Consider the following 19,396-nt stretch of genomic DNA (forward strand, 5'->3'; position numbering starts at 1 on the left):
GAGGGAGGTTGAGGGATTTAATATTTTTTGGATATGGTAGGAATTGTAGCAGTTGGCTAAGAAAGTTTTGGGAATGTGTTTTAAGAATATGTGCCATGGTCAAATTCCATCAAGAGGACATTGTTATCTGAAGTAATTAATTTAGTCCTGTTGTATAAAGTTTTAATAATCCCATACTGTTGGAAGGGAAACAAGTGTGCTGTTTGTGAAGGTATCCATCAGTATGGGGGGGGGAGAGGGTTCTGTAAACAGAGAATGCCAAGTATCCATCATGCTGGTGTATAATTAAAGTGTTTAGGAAGGTGAGACCATTGTTATTTTCTCTTTACTAATGTGAACCAAATCTTGGGATGTTGATTGTTTAGATGTGTTAAAAATAGGTTGCAACATCCAGGCCATGTGGCCAAATGGAGAATACATAATCAAAAAAGCATAGCCAAACAGTTGGTCTATATGAGGCAGAATTTAGAGCTTTCCTCTTCACACCTTTCCGTGAAGTAATTAGCTGGCTGTCCCATCTATTTGTTTGTAGAATTTTCTTTACTAAACAAAACAGTCTGTGTTCATAATGAACTTGAACAAGGCTAAAATATCTAGAGGAAATTCAGCTTTAGAATTCAGATAAAGTGTCTAGAGTTATATGGTTGTAGTTTATTAGTAACTTCAGGCCAGGATGTGACCTTTTATTTTTTTAAGTAGTTCGTGAAGTGACCTGATCTGTGTATTGGTAGGGAATCATAGTCTAAGGGGAAGATGGGTTGACCGATCTTTAAGCAAAGAGGCAAATTTTAATGTGTAATAATGGTAGTTTAGAACTACTGTATCATTTCTCTTATCAGATTTAGTAATTACTATTTTCCTATTTTTCTTAATTTTGAGTAGTGCTTTCATATTCTTTATAGGAGAAGTTACTTTTTGGTGGCTTTGCTTGCATTAGTATATTGGCAGAATCCAGCAGGAAGGTTAAGAATCCACATTCAGTCTGAATTAAAACTTCTTCTGTAGGAATATTTTTAGGTGCAAGTGCATAATTATGGCCAAGAGAAAGAAAGTGCAGTAATTGCTTTTGGTTTGAGGGTGAAGGAAGAAAAGTTTATTACAATCTATTATCATTATATTATATTTTGTTCTGTGATGATGAAATTTTGACTTTGCCAAAATATTGGAAGTATTAATAAATTTATTTTAGTTAATATATTAGTCTATATTGTAATTTTTTTGTAAAAATACAGTTAAGCTGAGTTATAACATCTTTTATAATCAGTTCCCTTAAATGCTGAATGCCTTGCCATATTTTAGTGGGGTAAGGACAACCATATCAACTTCAATGTTACCAAAACATAATCCTGTCTTATTTCATGCAAGAAAGATCACGCTTCACCTCATCTCAGCATTAATAATATTGAGATACTCTTCCCCCTCACTCACTCATACACACACAAGAATAGGTATCTTTTCTTGCACTGATTACCTCTAGCCTTTCTAGCACAAGCACATCACATTCATAGCCTCCTCTGCCTCCAAAAAACTAGGTATCCTTTTTTGCTCAAGATATTACTTTTCACTTGTACAGCTCCCAAATGCTGTGTAAACATAAATCCCAAATCTTCCCTACCTCACGATACTGTTCTCACCTGTGGGATTTCTTCATTATGGGCAGAAACAGAACATGAGTGCTGTTTTGCTGAATCCACTGGTCCCATTCCTCCACTTTCCTGTAAACTTTTAACCACCCAAACATGTATCAAAATCCATTTATAGTCCAACTGCAAACATACTGAACCAAGTTCTCATTCATTTCTTTTCCCTAAGTATACAAACTCCAGCTGTTCATAAAATATATCAACAGGTTTCTTCTTGACCAACTACCAATACATGACACATGTGCTACAGGTTTTGCAACCTTTTATGTGTGGGAATGATATTTAAATGAACTTTGTCTTTGGGCAGTAGAAAGTTTTTTTACCTTGGGTATAATATATGTTAAAGATACTAAGCACTTTTATAAACTTGGTTTTAATCCTTTTTTCCAAGTAAGCAGACAGACAGGTAAGTCAAGTTGGCACCTTTAGTATTTTCAGGTCTGAGACAACTTGTAGTAAAGGTGGAGTAATATCTGATCACTTTCCCTTAGTATCTTCCCTAATGCAAAGCACATCTCCTTGCGGACATGTATGATGCTATGCATTATGCTATGTGCTTTGCATTAGGGAAGATACTAAGGGAAAGTGATCAGAGCTTACTCAACCTTTACCACGAGTTGTCTCAGACCTGAAAATACTTCAGGTGCAAACTTGACTTACCTGTCTGTTTGCTTACTTGAGAAAAAAGATTAAAACAAAGTTTATAGAATTGCTTGGTATCTTTAACATATTTGTCTGTGGACAATTGGTTAAGAAGAAAGAATGAGTCTGTTTCTTTGTTTTTTGAATAGCTGGTGATCATAGTCTTTGAGGAAAATGCTGTGAAGAATTCTTTAAAGAAAGATGTTAAGTGGAGTGAAGGAAGATGGTGAGAAGTTGGTTTTGATTGGTTTAAAGCCTGGTCAATGAATGGATGTTGACCACCAGAGAGCTATGTGTATAGGTGAGGGAAAACAGAGGAATGAGGTTGCCATGTAGCCCCCCTTCAGCAGAACAGCACTCATGAAAAATACATAAATCAGAAATGAAATGCATATGGGAAAGTGTCACTGGAGTGAATCTGTGTGTGAGAGAGAGAGAGTCATCAATTAATTGGGCTGTCTTCTTCTAGAACAGAATCAAATATTTTTATGGAAGTTTGTGGTACATCAATCCAAACATAAGATGGGTGTTTTAAGATAAAACAAAGGGATTTATATGGTGTTAGAAGTTGTACAGAAAGTAGTTCTGAAGGGGAAAGGGCAGTTTTTTTTTTGGGGGGGGGGGGGTGTATGAGGCCATGCATATGATGTGCTTATGCTGAAAGGCTAGAAATCTTAGTTCATGAAGAAAGATCTAATCTTGCATTGGAGATCAACGAGATAGCAGTCTTTCCAAAACTAAATCAAATGCCCTAGAAATCAAGAGTGATCACAAGTTTTTCTAAAACTTTCCAGCTTGTATCCAAAGCTGAGTGATGTTGGCAAGGAGATCTGCTGTATATCGAGAGCTGTAAAATACTGGTAGGCCTTCACACATAGGGAAAGAAACTGACTGCCGATGACTCTATCCATTATTTTCAAGAGGGTAAAATAATAGCTTGATGGCTGTTTAAGGGGCCTTTAAAGATCGATTGGAATATCCAAGAACAAAAGTCAGAAATTAGTAGTCCACTTGTGCAGTAAATCTCTTTTTTCATATTCAATATAAAATATAGAATGACTGAAACTATGTAAAGTACAGAGCACTGGGAGACATTCAATAGGCCATTTGGGGCATGTCAGAGAGTAAAAGTATGATTCTGTTTAGTTATTACTTGAAGGAAGAAATGTTTGCTATGTAAAAACATTAGGACTGGAAATCACTCATAGCTACAAGTTATTTCAAAGCATTCTGAAATAGCTGTTTACTTTAGATTTCATCAGAAACGAAAAAATCACTAACTTGAATTAAGGGAAGAAAATCCTCTGGTAAAAGATAATTTCGTGATCCTCTTGTCAGCACACGTACAAACCGAGAGGCTTCATCATGGCACGAATTTACTACCCTAAATGATAAAATAAAATAATAAATAAACTGAAACAGAGAGTGACAAGTAGTAAAATTAAAGATACCAAGAAATGATATACTTGGTTTAATCCTTTATCCAAGTGTAAGCAAACAAAGTTTGAGCCTGAAATATTTTCAGGACCAGGGTAACTCGTATATAGAAGCCAATGACTTCACATCACTTGGCTTAGTATCCAATAATGCAAAGCACATGTTCTTGCAGACATGTAAAATGCTATGCATTATGGGAATGGTCACTACCCAGACCAGTTTCAACCTTTATCAAGGTCTCATCAGTGGGAGCCAGACCCAAAGGTGATATATAGAAGCCAATGACTTCACATCACTTGCCTTAGTATCCGATAATGCAAAGCACATGTCCTTGCAGACATGTAAAATGCTATGCATTATGGGAATGGTCACTACCCAGACCAGTTTCAACCTTTATCAAGGTCTCATCAGTGGGAGCCAGACCCAGAGGTGATACTAAGGTTGAAGTAATGCACGAGTCATATTTTCATATACAAGTAGCCAAAAGGTGTCACACCTTATTATTAAAATACTCTGGATTAGAGATAATTGTTGGAAGTTTAAGTGGAAAAACTTCCAACATTCCAAAGAGTAGTAAAATTATAACTAACTGAAAATGAAATTTCCATCATGTATTCTGTAATATTTAATTATATACTTATAATTAAATACAGACTTACTCTTAATGGCACACTTAATAGAATGTGACCAACATCCAGTTTATAGGAAGGAGAAGTGGATTAAAAATGTTCCATGTTTGGTTTGTAGTTGGGGTTTCTGGGATATGCAAAAAATAAATATTAAATATGTGCTGAATAAGCATAATGGCATCACAATTATTATTATTAACATCTGACCTCCATGGAGTCAGAGACTCATTGTGGGAAGTAGAAGTACACAGAGGTAGAGGTATTTCCTCACAAAACATTTATGTTGAATGTAAGGCATTCCTTCACTCTTTGTGGGAAAAACTAAACTGAATTTATGCTTTCTTTTCTTTCGACATCTTTAAAATCCTCTGACATGCAGATCTTTCTGGAATGTCCTGTTGACCACAAATTCTGTACTAAAACTGAATCTTGTAGACTCCAGGTTTCTTGAGGTTGGGGGGGGGGGGGAGATTTCAAAGGTGCAAGAATCTGAAGATTTTGCATAGTGGAGTGCAATTTTTATGTTAAAACTTCGAAGAAACTGAAAGATTTTTATCCGTCACATTGTGGATATAAGGCATGATGACCGTATATTTAACCGTATATACTTGTTTGTTTGTCAATGCCTTGGGTGATGTTTGTTAAGTCCATATCCTTGTTAATAATCTTGTACCCATACTCATTAAGGGATAGAGGTAACGAAGTTATTTATTCTTTTTTAGATGTTGTTGGAGATGTTATAGACTCTGTCCCTTAGTAGTTTGATTATTCCTGTCTTCTGTATGGAGAAGTATGGAGAAATCTATCAGTACTGATGATGGTTTTTCTCTACCCTAAATATGTAAGTATTTTATCCTAAGTGACTTCTAGGAGAATATCAAAGAAAGGTAATATTCTGAAGTTTTCAAGTTCAAGAATAGACTTTACATTGAAGTAGGGATGGCTAACCTATGGTGCATGCGCCAAAAGTGGCACATTGGATGATTAGAAGTGATGCATTGGAGGTCCTAATGATAATAATAAGAAAGCGAGCCTATTTATGCAAAAAGTATTAATCAAAAACCAATTTATAGAAAAAAAATAGCTAAAACTTAGTAATTATTTTTTGTAATTTTATTGTTTTGTGCAGATCTTCTGTCAGTCAGTTAGCAATTGGTACTTGTGTGATATGGGGTTATGCTTTGTTTATCTTTTGTGAACATGTACTTTTTCAAAAGTTCAGCCTTTTATTTTTTACATTCAGTTACTGATCACACAGTGCAAAAGAAAAACAAAAGGTGATAGAAAGCATGAATTCAATGAACAGTGGAAAAATGAGTTCTTATTTATAGCGAATCTGTCAGGAAAACCGTTGTGCATTGTTTATGAAAGCACTTTCTCACATAATAAAAGACATGATCTTAATAGATACTATAACTATACTATATATCAGGAAAACTAGATCATCAAGGGAGGCATAGGAAAAATGTGTGTGAAAGCAGTGGTGGCCAGTGAAAATTTTAAGTGGGGGGGGGGGGGTGCTGCATATACAAAATAAAATATAAAAAAATTCTTTTTTTTCCCTAATCAGTAACCAATTTATTAATAAATAAATTTACATGTTAAAAAATTGCTTTATTAAAAATATTTCACCCTCACCACGAACAAACACCAAAAATAAAAGTTTCGTATCTCACAGAAATAATGAGCGCAAGCATACGATACACTGCTCAAAGAGCAGTGTCAAGCGTAAACGAATATCGGTGAGTCTACCTGCAATTGGTAGACTCGCCAATTTAGGTCGCAGTGTATTTGTTTCGTGTAACGATAATTGAAAATATATAATTCTTTTCATATTTTCAACAGTAACACTCATCATAATTCAGCCTTGTATCTATAATAAATAAATAATTATATGTTATTTTAACAAAATAAAATAAGATTGCAAAAAATAGTTCACCCTTTTGTATCTCACAGAAATAACATGCACAAGCACACTATACACTGCCCAAAGAGCAGTGTCAGATTCATTAGTTACATGCAATGAGAAGCGCAAACGAACATCGGTGAGTCTGCCTGCAATTGGTTGAATGTGATAATATGGACACTGCATTAGATCACAGTGTATTTGTTTCGTAATCTAAAGCGTTAATCGAACAATTCCAATTATTAACTATTCAATCAATGTAAAAACATAAGCTGTAACCTTTAACATGTTGTATTGCATTTATATAATGTTGTATTGCATTTATATAATGTTGTAATGCATTTATATAATGTTGTAAGCATTGTTATTATTTATAAACACAAACAAAATTTAATTTCTCATTTTTTCCTTGGGGGTGCTGCAGTGTCGCAGTGCTTATGTATGGGCCACCACAGTGTGAAAGTCCAGCTATGGTATACAAACGTGATAAAGATATGAATGCCTTTGAACGTGGTTATGTATGTGGCGAAGGAGTGGAAAAATATGCTTTGGGTTTGGACCTTTTAAGCATGCCTGGGGAGGAAAAAGAGAAAATTCTAGAACAAGACCAAATCGATTGCATATCTAATTATAAGAATAGGCTAGGTCATAATTTATTATGTCTATACACAAATGCAGGAGCATTAGAAACAAAGGGATTGAGTTTATGTGGTCTAAGATTGTTGGCATTAGTGAAACCTGGCTATCAGAATCAGGTATGGTAAGTGGGATTGAGTGTAATGGATATACTATTTTTAGGAATGACAGAAGAGATAGGAGAGGAGGAGGAGTGCTACTAATGATATCAGATGACTTAAGTCTAGTTAGGGTAGAAACACAAGAAAACAATGATGTAACAATGTCCCACGTAGCAGTTAGTTTGAGTCTATCTGGTGTGAAGTGAAGCCTAACAAAATGGAATATATGGGATTGTCACTACAGACCTGGTGTTTCAGTTGTAGGGGATGAAGAAATGCATCGCCAATTTAGCTTTATGGGTACCAAGTGAATGATCATTATGGGTGACTTTAATTTTCCAAACATTGATTGGGTAGAAGAGAAATCTCATGATAAGAAAGAACAGGAATTTATTGAATTGTTGCGAGACAAATTTCTCAAGCAGCATGTGAAAGAAGGAACTCGAGGTCAAAGAGTGGTGGATTTGCTCATAATGTCAGAAATGATCTCCGTCAAGAATATGGCTAGTTTACCACCAATTGGTGACAGTGATCAAGCTGTTATTTCTTGGAAAGTATCTACTTGTATTGAAGTTCTGATTAAAACAGGCTACATGCTGAACTACAAAGCTGGAAATTATGATCAACTTAGAAGAATACTATTTTTGGTCCCATGGTATATCAGTTACTGAATGGAAAAAATGTCAGCAATGCATTGGGATTTTTGAAAAAGTGCTTGAATGAGGCGGTATCTCAATGTATCCCTAGTGTTTGAAGAATAAATAGGTTGGGAGTGAAATGGATGTGCAGCCTTATTAAGCAAGAAATCCACAAGAAGAAAATGATGTGGAAAGAATATCATGTGAATATAAGAGAGATGAGTTATGAAATATAACGAGTATTGTGAGAAAAGCTAAAACGGAGTATAAAAAGAAATTGGCCATGCAAGCTAAAGGCAATCCGAAAGAATTTTATCGTTATGCTGCAAGCAAAAGAAAGAAAGAATGAATGTGGAAGAATAACTTTATTGAATGCAGATGGTACACGAGTGTTGGAAGCTAAGGAGATTGTTCAGTTAACGAGTGCTCACTTTGCTAAGAAATATCAACCAGGTGAATGTAGCATGGTGCACGGTGCTACTGCTATGTTGGATGAAGAGTTAGAGGTTAATGAAAATGAGGTTGAAGAGCTCTTGCATAACCTGGATAAGTATTTGTCAATAGGGACAGATGGAATATCAGCCTGTTTGCTAAAGGAATGTTCAGCTGAATTGGCTAGGCCTTTCACACATTTGTTTAACTTGAGTCTCAGCTCAGGAATGATACCACAGGAATGGAAGGAATGTATGATAGTTCCACTGCACAAGGGTGGTGCAAAAACTGACGTGTCTAACTACCAACCTGCTAGTATCTCTGGTGTGGTAGTGAAGATTTTAGAGAAGTTGGTAAGAACTCGCATACAAAAATGGATAGACAAACAAACTATACCCTGCAAGATGCAGCATGGGTTTACTAAATGGAGGTCATATTTTACAATTTGCTCATATTTTATAACAATGTTATGGCCGAGTTGGATAAAGAGAATGGATACAATATGATAATGTTGGATTTTTTTAAGGCATTTGATAGGATACCACACGATTGGCTGTTGTGTAAACTGGAGAATATGGGATTGGAATATAATCTATCGACTTGGATCAGGGGATGGTTGACAGACAGATATCAAAAAGTGGTATACGCCAGTAACGATACGATCGTTTCAAGGAAGTTTGAGTCCTTACGAGCAATTTTAATGAGGTCCTTGCAGTGTTCGGTTCGATACGATTTTTTGGTCGTGGGTCAACTTGTGGGGAACAAATTCAATTTACGAAGGCCCAAACTCTCGGTCAAAATGTTAAGCACATTCATCTTCAATCAATCTCACGGACGATTTCGGGTTTTCTTTGATGAAATCACGCACTTTTGGGATGTTAACTTCGCTCAGTCCAGTCCTCAAGCGTCTCACGACCACTTTGAAATCGCTTAAAGCACTCGTAAACTTGACTACGGGATAAGCATTCATCACCGTATGCTTTTTGAAGCATTTGATGCGTTTCGATAAAACTTTTAATAAGTTTAATGCAACAGTCAATCGCAGCTCTCTGTTTGAAACTCATTTTCCGTTCGTCAAAACACACTCACCGTTGGCACTATAACTCGGTTTCTAATAAAACAAATGTCATAAACAGCTGACACAACACTAATGAAGGTTGCCGCTTTCGACAACAAAAAGATATAACAGGTGGCGCCACTAGTTTCTTCTATTTTGAAAAGTTCGGTTTCTTTTTGGACAGAGGGTGTTCAGTGGGTGTGAATCTGCCAGATTGAAGGTAACCAGTGGTGTAATTAATTAATGTATAGATTCTTGTTTAATCTATACATTAATGACATCAAGCAGGGTCTATCATCAGACTTGCAATTGTTTGCTGATGATGCAAGGATAGGCAGGGCAATCAGGGATGCCACTGACATTTAGCAATTACAAAATGATTTGAATAGACTGGAAATCTGGGCAAACGAAAATGGCTGTCAGTTTAATTGTGTCAGTTTAATTGTGTAATAGTAAGTGTAAAGTTATGCACTTTGGCGTGATTAGAGTTCCAGCGGCATATTATATTAGCGGGGTTATGCTACAAGAAACTGAAGAGGCAAGGGATCTTGGCGTATTGTTGGATAAGAATTTAAAGGTCAAAGGTCACATATCAAAAGTTGCAAATACAACTCAGATGATAATTGTTATGTTGAAACGAACCTTGCGATGCAAGGATAAGGAGTAATTCTGCCTCTTTATAAGGTTTTAAGAAGACCACACTGGATTACTGTGCGCAGATTTGGTGTCTCGAGTTTCCAAGGGGATAAAGAAGCTGTGGATAGGGTTCAAAGAAGAGTTACAAAGATTATATCCGGATCATGGGATTTAGATTATGAGGACAGATTGAGAGTATGTGGATTGCAGACTCTGGTTAACAGGAGAAAGAGGAGAGTGATATGATAGGTCTATAAACTTTTGAATGGGTGTTATAGCATTTCAAATGATGAAAATGTTCGTTATATGGAAGGTGGGGAGAGAATACGGGGAAATCCATGGAAGTTAAAGTTGTTCTCAGTCAAGAAAGGGGTAAGAGCTAGGTTTTTCACCCAGAGAGCAGTGAGTGAGTGGAATAATTTGCCCTTAGGGGTAGTGAGTGCATCTAGTATAAATGAACTTAAGGGAAGGTATGATAGCTGGGTTGGGTAATTTACACCCTCCCTCGATGAGCCTTGACTCCCTGGAGGTTTCAGATAATAATAATAATAACAATAATAATAAAACACACCATCAATAGTAAGTAAGCACTATCTTCAGTTCTTCTGAAATAGAAGAAATGAAGATAGTGGTTGGGTCAGAGTTACAGAGAGAGAATCTGGTTTTATGAGAGTTTTTAAGGATACAAGAGTTGTATGGTGCATCTGAACATGTACGTGAAAAAACTGGCACATGGAATGTAAAAGGTTGGTCATCCTTGCATTAAAGTGTAGGCTATTAAGATCGTTTTTGAAAACTTTCAATTCTTTACTAAAATAAAGAGCCAAAAGGCTTTATTTCGATGATGTAAAATTATATAAATCAGCTGGATATTAAATCCAGCATTATTTCAAAGCCGAATACAGATAAAAAGTTTAGTACGAAATTTGACCAGAGAGCTTACAGGAATACACTCGTCGGCATTTACAAGTTGCCCTAGCCGGACCTTATAGGAGACACGATCGCTTTGCCCAAGCGTCCATATATTCGCCTCCTATTGGTCCATTTGATAAGGTTTCAAACTGATTGGTTCTTCTCAGAGACCAGGCAGGTGCTTAAGTAAAGCCCTCTATAAAAATTAGGCGATCCTCCAGACCACTCCCTACGAATGACTAAAAGATAGTCCAACTCAGCATTGGTTCCACTCAGTGACAGGCTCACCCTACCACGGAGTAGAACCACTCATAGGGGAACTCACTCACTCATCCAGGGAAAAGCATCCATCGACAAAGCCACACAGGCAACTTGAGTCTCCAGGGAAAACACATTCCCTGGAGACTCAAGTTGCTCTCTCAAGACAAATCCCCGAAATGTTAAGCCCCCCCCCCTCACCAGGAGCTAGGCTTGGAAGAAACCTTAACAGAGAAAAAAAAACTCTCGTACTAAGGAAATTTTAACTTTACTGACTCCAAGGGTGAAGCAAGATGCTTTTCATATTCCCTGCTATCTGAAATGGATACAGTGAATGAAAAATTTATGAGCAATATGCTCGCCCTGAGAGGGCAAGGGGATAGATCATTTCTTGAAATTAGGATGGCTTTAGGTCTTTTGTGTTTGTAGAAATCCATTTCATCATAGTCATCAGCTTGTTGCGCCAATAGATTGGTATGTGTAGACGTTTTTAAGAAATACTTTGCTGCAAGAGACTGAAGGAAAGAGTAGATATAAGGGATGTCAGTGTCCCAGTAAAGTTGAACATCTCTGACGAACCATGGGGCATTCAGAATCATATGTAGGCACCATATTCTTAGCTGAGATGTATTGTATTTGTAGGTCTGTCATGGTGGACCTTAAGGGTGTTCATTTTTTCTTTTCCCGGAGAATGATCGGGGCACCCTCTCTTTCGGGGAGGTGGAGGAATCAGAACTGGGAGAGTCATCTTCCATACTGGAATCCATGGGAGGTTCTGGGTCGGTGGTTTTGCGCCTCTTGCGTGCATGGATCTCTTCAATCTTGGGGAGTGGATACCACCAAATCACCCTCCTCAACTTCTCCTGGCAAGGAGTAGAAATTAAGGATTCCGGGCCACTCGTGTTCGAATTTTCTTACAATCTTTTTGAGAATGCTGAGTGCCCGCCCTTTGTTGAGCGATTCAATATAAGCGTCATCTTCCTCCTCGCTCATGGTGAAGACAGCACTATTCCTCACAGTTGATAAAATCCTGCAGGTCTAGGGATCTTCCAGCAGAAAATCCTGTAGACTGAGATCTCCACCAAAGACTGAAGTGGTCTACTAGCAGTGTTTGAGAAAAAGTGCAATAAATGTTGTAGTGTTGTGAGAAGAAACCGTGGAACTTACTTGGCTCAGCTCGAATTTACCTACCTCTCTAAAAACCATACATCCACCACTGGTCCACGTTTCGGGTGGGCCTACGCGGCCATTGACCTCGTACACATTTCGTGTAGAGGGGGAGACAGTAGGAATTTGGGCAGGGTTAGAGCCAGTGCGATGCAAGATTCATGGAATACCTCCGTAAGTTGTGTAATACAGCCTAAAAGAGCACGGTTTTCTAGCACAGTAAATAAAACACGTCTGTCCACATCAAACTCACAAACCAATTATCTTGTACTAAGGAACTCGAAGTGTCGGAGGTGTATTTTTCGTAAGCGAACTTTCAGTCGGTGCGTAAAGTATTAACTAAAATAAAGAGACAAAAGTAGGGATCCCAGACGTCCCGTAAAATACGAGATCGTCCCGTATTTTACGGACGTTTTACGAAATTCATTCTCAGAAAAGTATTGTAAGAGTGAGCAAGTCTGATTGATTAATAAGAATATCGTCAGGTGAGAAGAGCATTACTGTATTACAATCTAATTTGTATCTATAATAGTAAGTAAAAAACCATTTGAAGGCAACTTAAAGTGGCTTAATTAAAATATGCAGCCTAACAATTGGATTTACTATTCGTTTACTTATACTTAATAAAGTGTGTGCATAGTAAACCTTACCACGCACACACATGGAAAGTTAGAATCATTTTGTAAGACTGGCATATCATATGTGATGGATGTGCATACTAAACTTTCACCCTCAGTCATAAGTGTCCAGTATTTTTTTCCAATGTATCTGGGATCCCTAGCCAAAAGGCTTCATTTAGGCGATGCAAAATTATATAAATCAAGTGGATATTAAATCCAGCATTATTTCAAAGCCGAATACAGAAACTATAAAAGTTTCGTACGAAATTTGACCAGAGAGATTACAGGAATACACTCGCCGGCATTTACGAGTTGCCCTAGCCCAGTGGTTCTTAACTTTTTTTTTGTCTAGCGCCCCCTTTCAACTATTTGTATGGCCTGGCGCCCTATGCTCAATTTTACACTAGGTTAATGACTCAATAAGATAATTATAATATATTATTAGGCAAACCTAAATTACCATCAACATATTTGAACTCATAATTAAAAATTAATGACTTTGATACAAATTAATTTTTACTCAAAAAGATGTAAACTTACTGTATTTAATAAGCCAATCATTAATGGCTACCCTGAGCCTGATGAGATCCTGCTTATTTTCAATATCAGGTTCAATGTTTGACAAACGAAATCTCAAGTCTCCTCTTTCAATTATTTAAAATTTATTTCGCTGCTTAATTAACAATTACAACACTACGCCAAATTCTTTCTTGACTAAGTATGAAGAAGGAAAAGCAATAAGCAGTAATTTTATTTCTTGCCAAAGCATTGTATGCTTGGCCGGAATCTTTCATACCCACGCTGTTGAAATTGTACTTGAGCTTCAAAATAATTTTTTAAGTCAATAAATTCTTCACACAAATTTGGATGAACAAACGTGGCATCGGAAAGATATGAATTTATGACTCAATCGGGTATTTTCAGTTCATCGAAGTCTTTGATTCAAGTCTTCTTTCAGTGTCGGAAGATAGGAACAATAACAATTCAAATCTGTATCTAATATTAATTATCATCTATTATTTGTAGACTTGGGAACTGCAGAAAATCTCGTCTTGCAATGCTCTGCTTGGAGAGCACTGCAAGACAAGATAAAAGCATTTATAATTTCCTTTGCTTTAATAAGATTCATGTTGCTTCCTTGCAGTTTGATGTTAAGCTCATTTATTTTGGTGAAAATATCAGAAAGATATGCGATGTCAACCTTTTCCTTTTTTAGAACATTACACATGTTCTCATCAAGTGAATTGAGAATTTCCAAAATACAGTATCGTAGAGATCATTAAAGTGTCGCAGATAGTTTCTGTTTGAGAGCCATCTAACTTCAGTGGAAACAAAAGACGTTCAAATTCCTCGTTTTCATGGCATATTTCCCAAGGGTATTCAATGACTGGGTATTGTTGTTGATACTGAACTATAGCTGAGAAGAATTGACGACGTCATATTACTTTTACCTGGGCCAATCATCGTATCTAAAACTTCATTTATAGCCGGTAAGATGAGAGTTTCGCCAATAGTATGTGGCTTTCCACATTCGGCAGTTAATTTTATTCACTGCTTTAATAACACCATCCAAAGAAGTCTTATGTAGTCTACCATTAAGGTGTTTTGCAGCTAAGCGCTGTCCGTGAAGAATGCAGTGAATTGTAAAGATATTTGGAACTGCTTCTTTTAAATATGCTATAAATCCACGATGACGACTAGTCATAGCTGTTGCTCCATCAGTTGCACACGCAATAATATTTGTGAGAGGAATGTTTTTAGCATTAAAAAGTCTTTAACCTTAAAAATTGTAGGACCGTTTGTGTCAATTTTCAGTTGTTCAGCAAATAGAAACTCTTCAACAATTTCTTCATCAGTATTTATATAATAACGCACGTAGGCCATTCATTAACAAAGTTTCGTTGTCACGTAAAGTTGTCCCATCGAGTTGCAAAGAAAATTCTATGGTTTTTAATTATCACAAAGTTTTTTTTTCAATGTCCTTTGTTATCTCGTCAATTCTTGTTGATACTGAACCACTGCTATGGGGAAATGACGACGTCATATTACTTTTACTTAGTCCAATCATCGCATCTAAAACTTCATTTATAGCCGGTAAGATGAGAGTTTCCCCCGATAGTATGTGACTTTCCACCTTTGGCAATTAATTTTGAAAATTTGTAAGACACAGCAAATTCCTTCTCTTGTTGGTTACTTTGGTTTGCAACCAACCCTTTAAGTCCAAGACAATTTTCCTTCGTTTGAGAAAGTTTTTTCACATATTAAGCACATTTCACATTGGTAACTGCTCATTATTTATAGAGGGAATAACTGCATATTTTAAATATTCACTTGAATATTGCCGACACTTTCTTTTTTCACTCATTTTAATGGGCTACAGTGCTACACAATATCAACGAAGTGAGCCACACTAAGGACTAGATGTAAACTGCAAACCTGAGTTGTCAGACAGCGTTAAGAAAAGTAGCAGATAAAGCTTATAAAAGTAGTGGATTCTGCTAAAAAATAGCCAAATTAATTATTTTCAGTATAGAAAATTCAGACCAAGAAGTAGCCCAATACTTAACTTTCAATGTAAAAATTCTAAAAAATAAGAAGTGAATAAATTTGAACAATGTTGTCAAACATACAAATATAAACAGGGATGCTAGATTAAATACGGAATTTTTTGCTTTTATTACATTAGTAGTATTATAACGCTAACCGCCCCCATCGTTCATTTCTCCCCGGGGGAGGCGCTATTACCCAGGTTAAGAACCACTGTCCTAGCCAGACCTTATATATGGACGTTTGGGCAAAGCGATCATGTCTCCTAATGCCGGCGAGTGCACTCCCGTAAGCTCTCTGGTACGGGTTTCTGTATTTAGTTTTTGTATTCGGCTCAGTGGTGGATTACCCAATAGGCGCACTAAGCGCGCGCCTCGGGCCTCATCCTCTTGAGGGGCCTCAAAAATTACTTCGCAAAAAGATATATTATCTTTTTTTTTTGCTAAGTAATTAGATCAAACTAGTTCACTAAATTTTTAGAGCCTCTAAAAATTTAGTGAACGTTTATATTTATTATTTATTTATTTGCGCCTAGGGCCTCAAAGGAACATAATCCGCTACTGATTCGGCTTTCAAATAATGCTGGGTTTAATATCCACTTGATTTATATAATTTCAATTCATTGTTTGAACCTGCCAGACGATAAAAATATCAACATATCGCAACTAAATTTTAAAATTTTCATGGTATCTTTGTGTCTTTTCAGGATTCCATAAATAAGTTAGAAAGCTTTTTTTTTCATAAATAAGTTAGCCAGAACACTGGAGAAAGGAGGAAAACTCCATAATAAGATTTTGTTTATTCCCTGTACGAGTCTTTAAATTGAAAAAAAAAAAAAAAGTATTTTGTATACAATGTCTGAGCAGGTGGGTAACATCTCAGCTTGCCTGAAGGTCTATTGATGAGACCTAGGTGGTGTTGTACACAACTCGGGAACAGAAGAGAGTTTATTTATTTATTTAAGGCATGGTGGCTGGATTCGACCTGAAAATTGACCAGGAAAGGTTCGGCGTATCCTAAACAGAGAGGGGAAGGAGAGGTTACCGAAGAAAATGGTTATGAACACTTACAGAAATATAGGGGAAGGGATAAGCACATAACATTTGGCGTCAGTGAAATGTTTTGCTGACAAAACAAAACAAAAAGAATATCGCTTAATGTTTGGGGTTGTATCTGATATCCCAGTGGTTCTCAAAATTCAGATATCCGTGTACACCTTAACTTTTCATTATTACCAAGTATCCCCTTATCAAAATAATAATAATAAATAATGCACAAATAAGTATATTTCATTGTAAATGTCTATTTTATCTGAATTTAGATGTACATGCAAACAAAAAAATATGACTTATTTTTAATAGAACAAAATTTATAAAGATACTATAAATTTTTACTTCTTTTAAATAATTTATCATCAATGAGAGGAGTGAAATTGCTTATGGTGGGATAAAATTTCAGCAAAATTTGGCTCTATAGTTGTCAATTTTAATCTCAGATGCTTCGCACAGATAAGAACTTGGAAATGGAAAAATGAACCTTAAAGCTTTATCTGTTAATTCAGGAAATTCATTCTGTATTTGTAGCCAAAATGATGATAACTTATTCTCGTTGTATTTATTTTTTATGAAACCATCAGAAGCTAGTTCTAAAAGTTGTTCTTCTTGGCGACAGAGCCTTTGGCATAGATTTGTTGATATTGAAAGGGTATCTTATCCACTCAATATTAATGTCCAATTCAGGGAAATACTTTTCTAGCTTCATTTGTAAGCTTTGTAATGCTGCATGATAGTAATTTGCACATCATCAATTTGTTCATTTGAACTTACGAACAATTCATGAAAACGTGCCAAATTCTCCATTACCAACTCGCTTTTGCTATAACTTCATCTTTGCCAATGTGGCGTTCACTTTATCTTGGACATGAAATACAGAAATTTCCTTGCCTTGTAAAGACAAGTTAAGATTATTCAATACAGTAAATATATCTGCCACTTATACTAACTGAGTGAGCCATTTACAATTATGTAAATGATTTTTGAATACAAAATTTTCATCAAGAAAAACTAGTTCATTCAGAAGTTCAAATGAACGAGTAAGGGCTTTTCCACGAGAAAGCCAACGAACATTGGTATGAAAAAGTTGTGTATGATTACCTTCCATTTCTTCGCAAAGTTGAGAGAAAAGTTTGGCATTAGAGGGCGGCTTTTAATATAGTTTATGATTTTTTACAGTTTCATCCAGAAGTTTTCTTAGGTCTGTAGACATCATATGTGTAGCCAAAGCTTCCATGTGTATTCGACAGGGTGTCGACTTTGCATCTGGTGTAACAGCTTGAATCCTTGAAGCCCTTTTTTTTTAGATCCGACAATGGATTTCGCTCTGTCCCTGCTTATTCCAAAACAACTTTTCCAATCAATGTTGTTTTGATGCATAAGTGTATTTATATTGTTGAATATTTCTTCTCCTGTCGTATGTTCTGACAAAATAAAAGGTTGTGATGAAGTTTTTGATGTTTTTCGTAACGAACACTAGATTTGCAAAATTTGTAATGGCGGTGGTTCATCGACCTGCAACGCATAATAACGATTCTTACGTATATAGGATAAAAATGTCTGTTTTATATTTTCAGCCATTTCAGTGATTCTTCGATGAACAGTACTATTTGAAAAGGAAATCCGATCAAAAGACCTTTTGCTGCAGGCTTGACCAAAGTTTCGCCAATTGTTTCCGCTGCATCACTCTTTGCTATTAAGAGCGACACACGATATGAAACTTCTAAAGCCTTCATGTTTTCACCTCCTGACATGATCGACATCATTTTTTGAGATTATTTAAATTTTTTTAGTTTATTTTGAAAAAATTCTACAGGTTTGTCCTTGTATTCATTATGTTTCGATTCAAATTGGATGGTTTCAGGCTTTCATTTTTAAATGTTTCACCACAAATTACACAATGGAATAGGTTCATCTTCATTTCCCGTTCATGAAAATCCACATTTCAAGTAATTCATATCATACTTACAAAGTTTTTTCATCTTCTTCTTTGGAGATGTCAGATGACACACCCTTATCAATTTCATTTGATCCAGACACAATATCAACTTTTCTTGTTGCTTACAGGTACTTGTATTGCTATATTGCTCTCTTTTGTGCGTTTTATAAATCCAGTCTTTAACCAACGATCCATATTTAAGAATTTGAAAGCTAAAAAAATTATATTTATTATAGGTATTATAACTTCCGTAGTATTAAAGCAATTAGATCACTGTAGTACAAACCTTCTAATCGTTATTTTAACTAACAAGAAATCTGTAATATGATCAAATAATGAAGCACATTGATTAATATCTGCTTAATGGACTTAATTATATCTACTCAGGGCCGAGCCGTGCGGTTGTGCAGATTGTGCGTCGCACAAGGGCGCTTGAAGATAGGGGCGCCATTTCACGACGGGAAATAAAATATATATATATACATGTATATATAAATTTTCTTATTCTTGAATTATATCGTACTATATAAATATCACAATTACAAATTATAGTTAATGCAATAAAAATTAAATTTTAAATCACTCAAATTATTATGAATTCTAAATAAATCTAGCAACATTTTTAACTTAATATATCACCAGTTTTTTATAATTTGTTTGAAGTGAAACGTTATCAATATTACCATAGATTTTATTTCACAGAGTAAGCATCGACTCAGCGAAAATTGTATAAATATTCTCGATTGCTTATTATATTTTCAGTGGACATTGTTAGTTTAAGACAGACCGTGAAGTCATACCGTCGACAGGGTGTAGCATAGAGGCAGCCTGCCTAACGGCGCTGCTTAATAAGGGCGCTGGTTCAGCCGTATTACGGTATTACGGCAACATGATATTTTACAAAAATACAGCGTTTAGTTTAGCAAATAAAAAAGGCGCCAGTTCCCATTGACAGTTAAATATGTGCTTATTATATTTTATTAATAAAAAAAATTACAGTCCTACATACTAAAACTAAACATTTTAGAACCCACTTATTAGATACTTAAGGAAACAACCCATAAAGTATCATACGATGTGAATATATATATATATATATATATATATATATATATATATTATGCATGAATTCTCCTATTCAAAT

General features: G+C 35.8%; 1 protein-coding gene across 2 annotated transcripts in view; it reads right to left on the minus strand.

The window, feature by feature from the left end:
- LOC150094790 (uncharacterized) overlaps positions 1-19,396 on the minus strand; it is a 275,693-nt gene that overhangs the window by 173,249 nt on the left and 83,048 nt on the right. For both annotated transcript variants that reach the window (XM_090410853.1, XM_090410852.1), the window contains one exon: positions 3,567-3,669. In XM_090410853.1, coding sequence (XP_090266979.1) covers positions 3,567-3,669 — 103 coding nt within the window. The remainder of the gene's footprint in view (positions 1-3,566; positions 3,670-19,396) is intronic.

Source organism: Typopeltis vanoorti, chromosome 21, assembly GCF_054136105.1.
Source record: "Typopeltis vanoorti isolate ZY-2024b chromosome 21, IOZ_Tvanoo_1.0, whole genome shotgun sequence".
In the NCBI taxonomy this organism is placed as follows: Eukaryota; Metazoa; Arthropoda; class Arachnida; order Uropygi; family Thelyphonidae; genus Typopeltis; species Typopeltis vanoorti.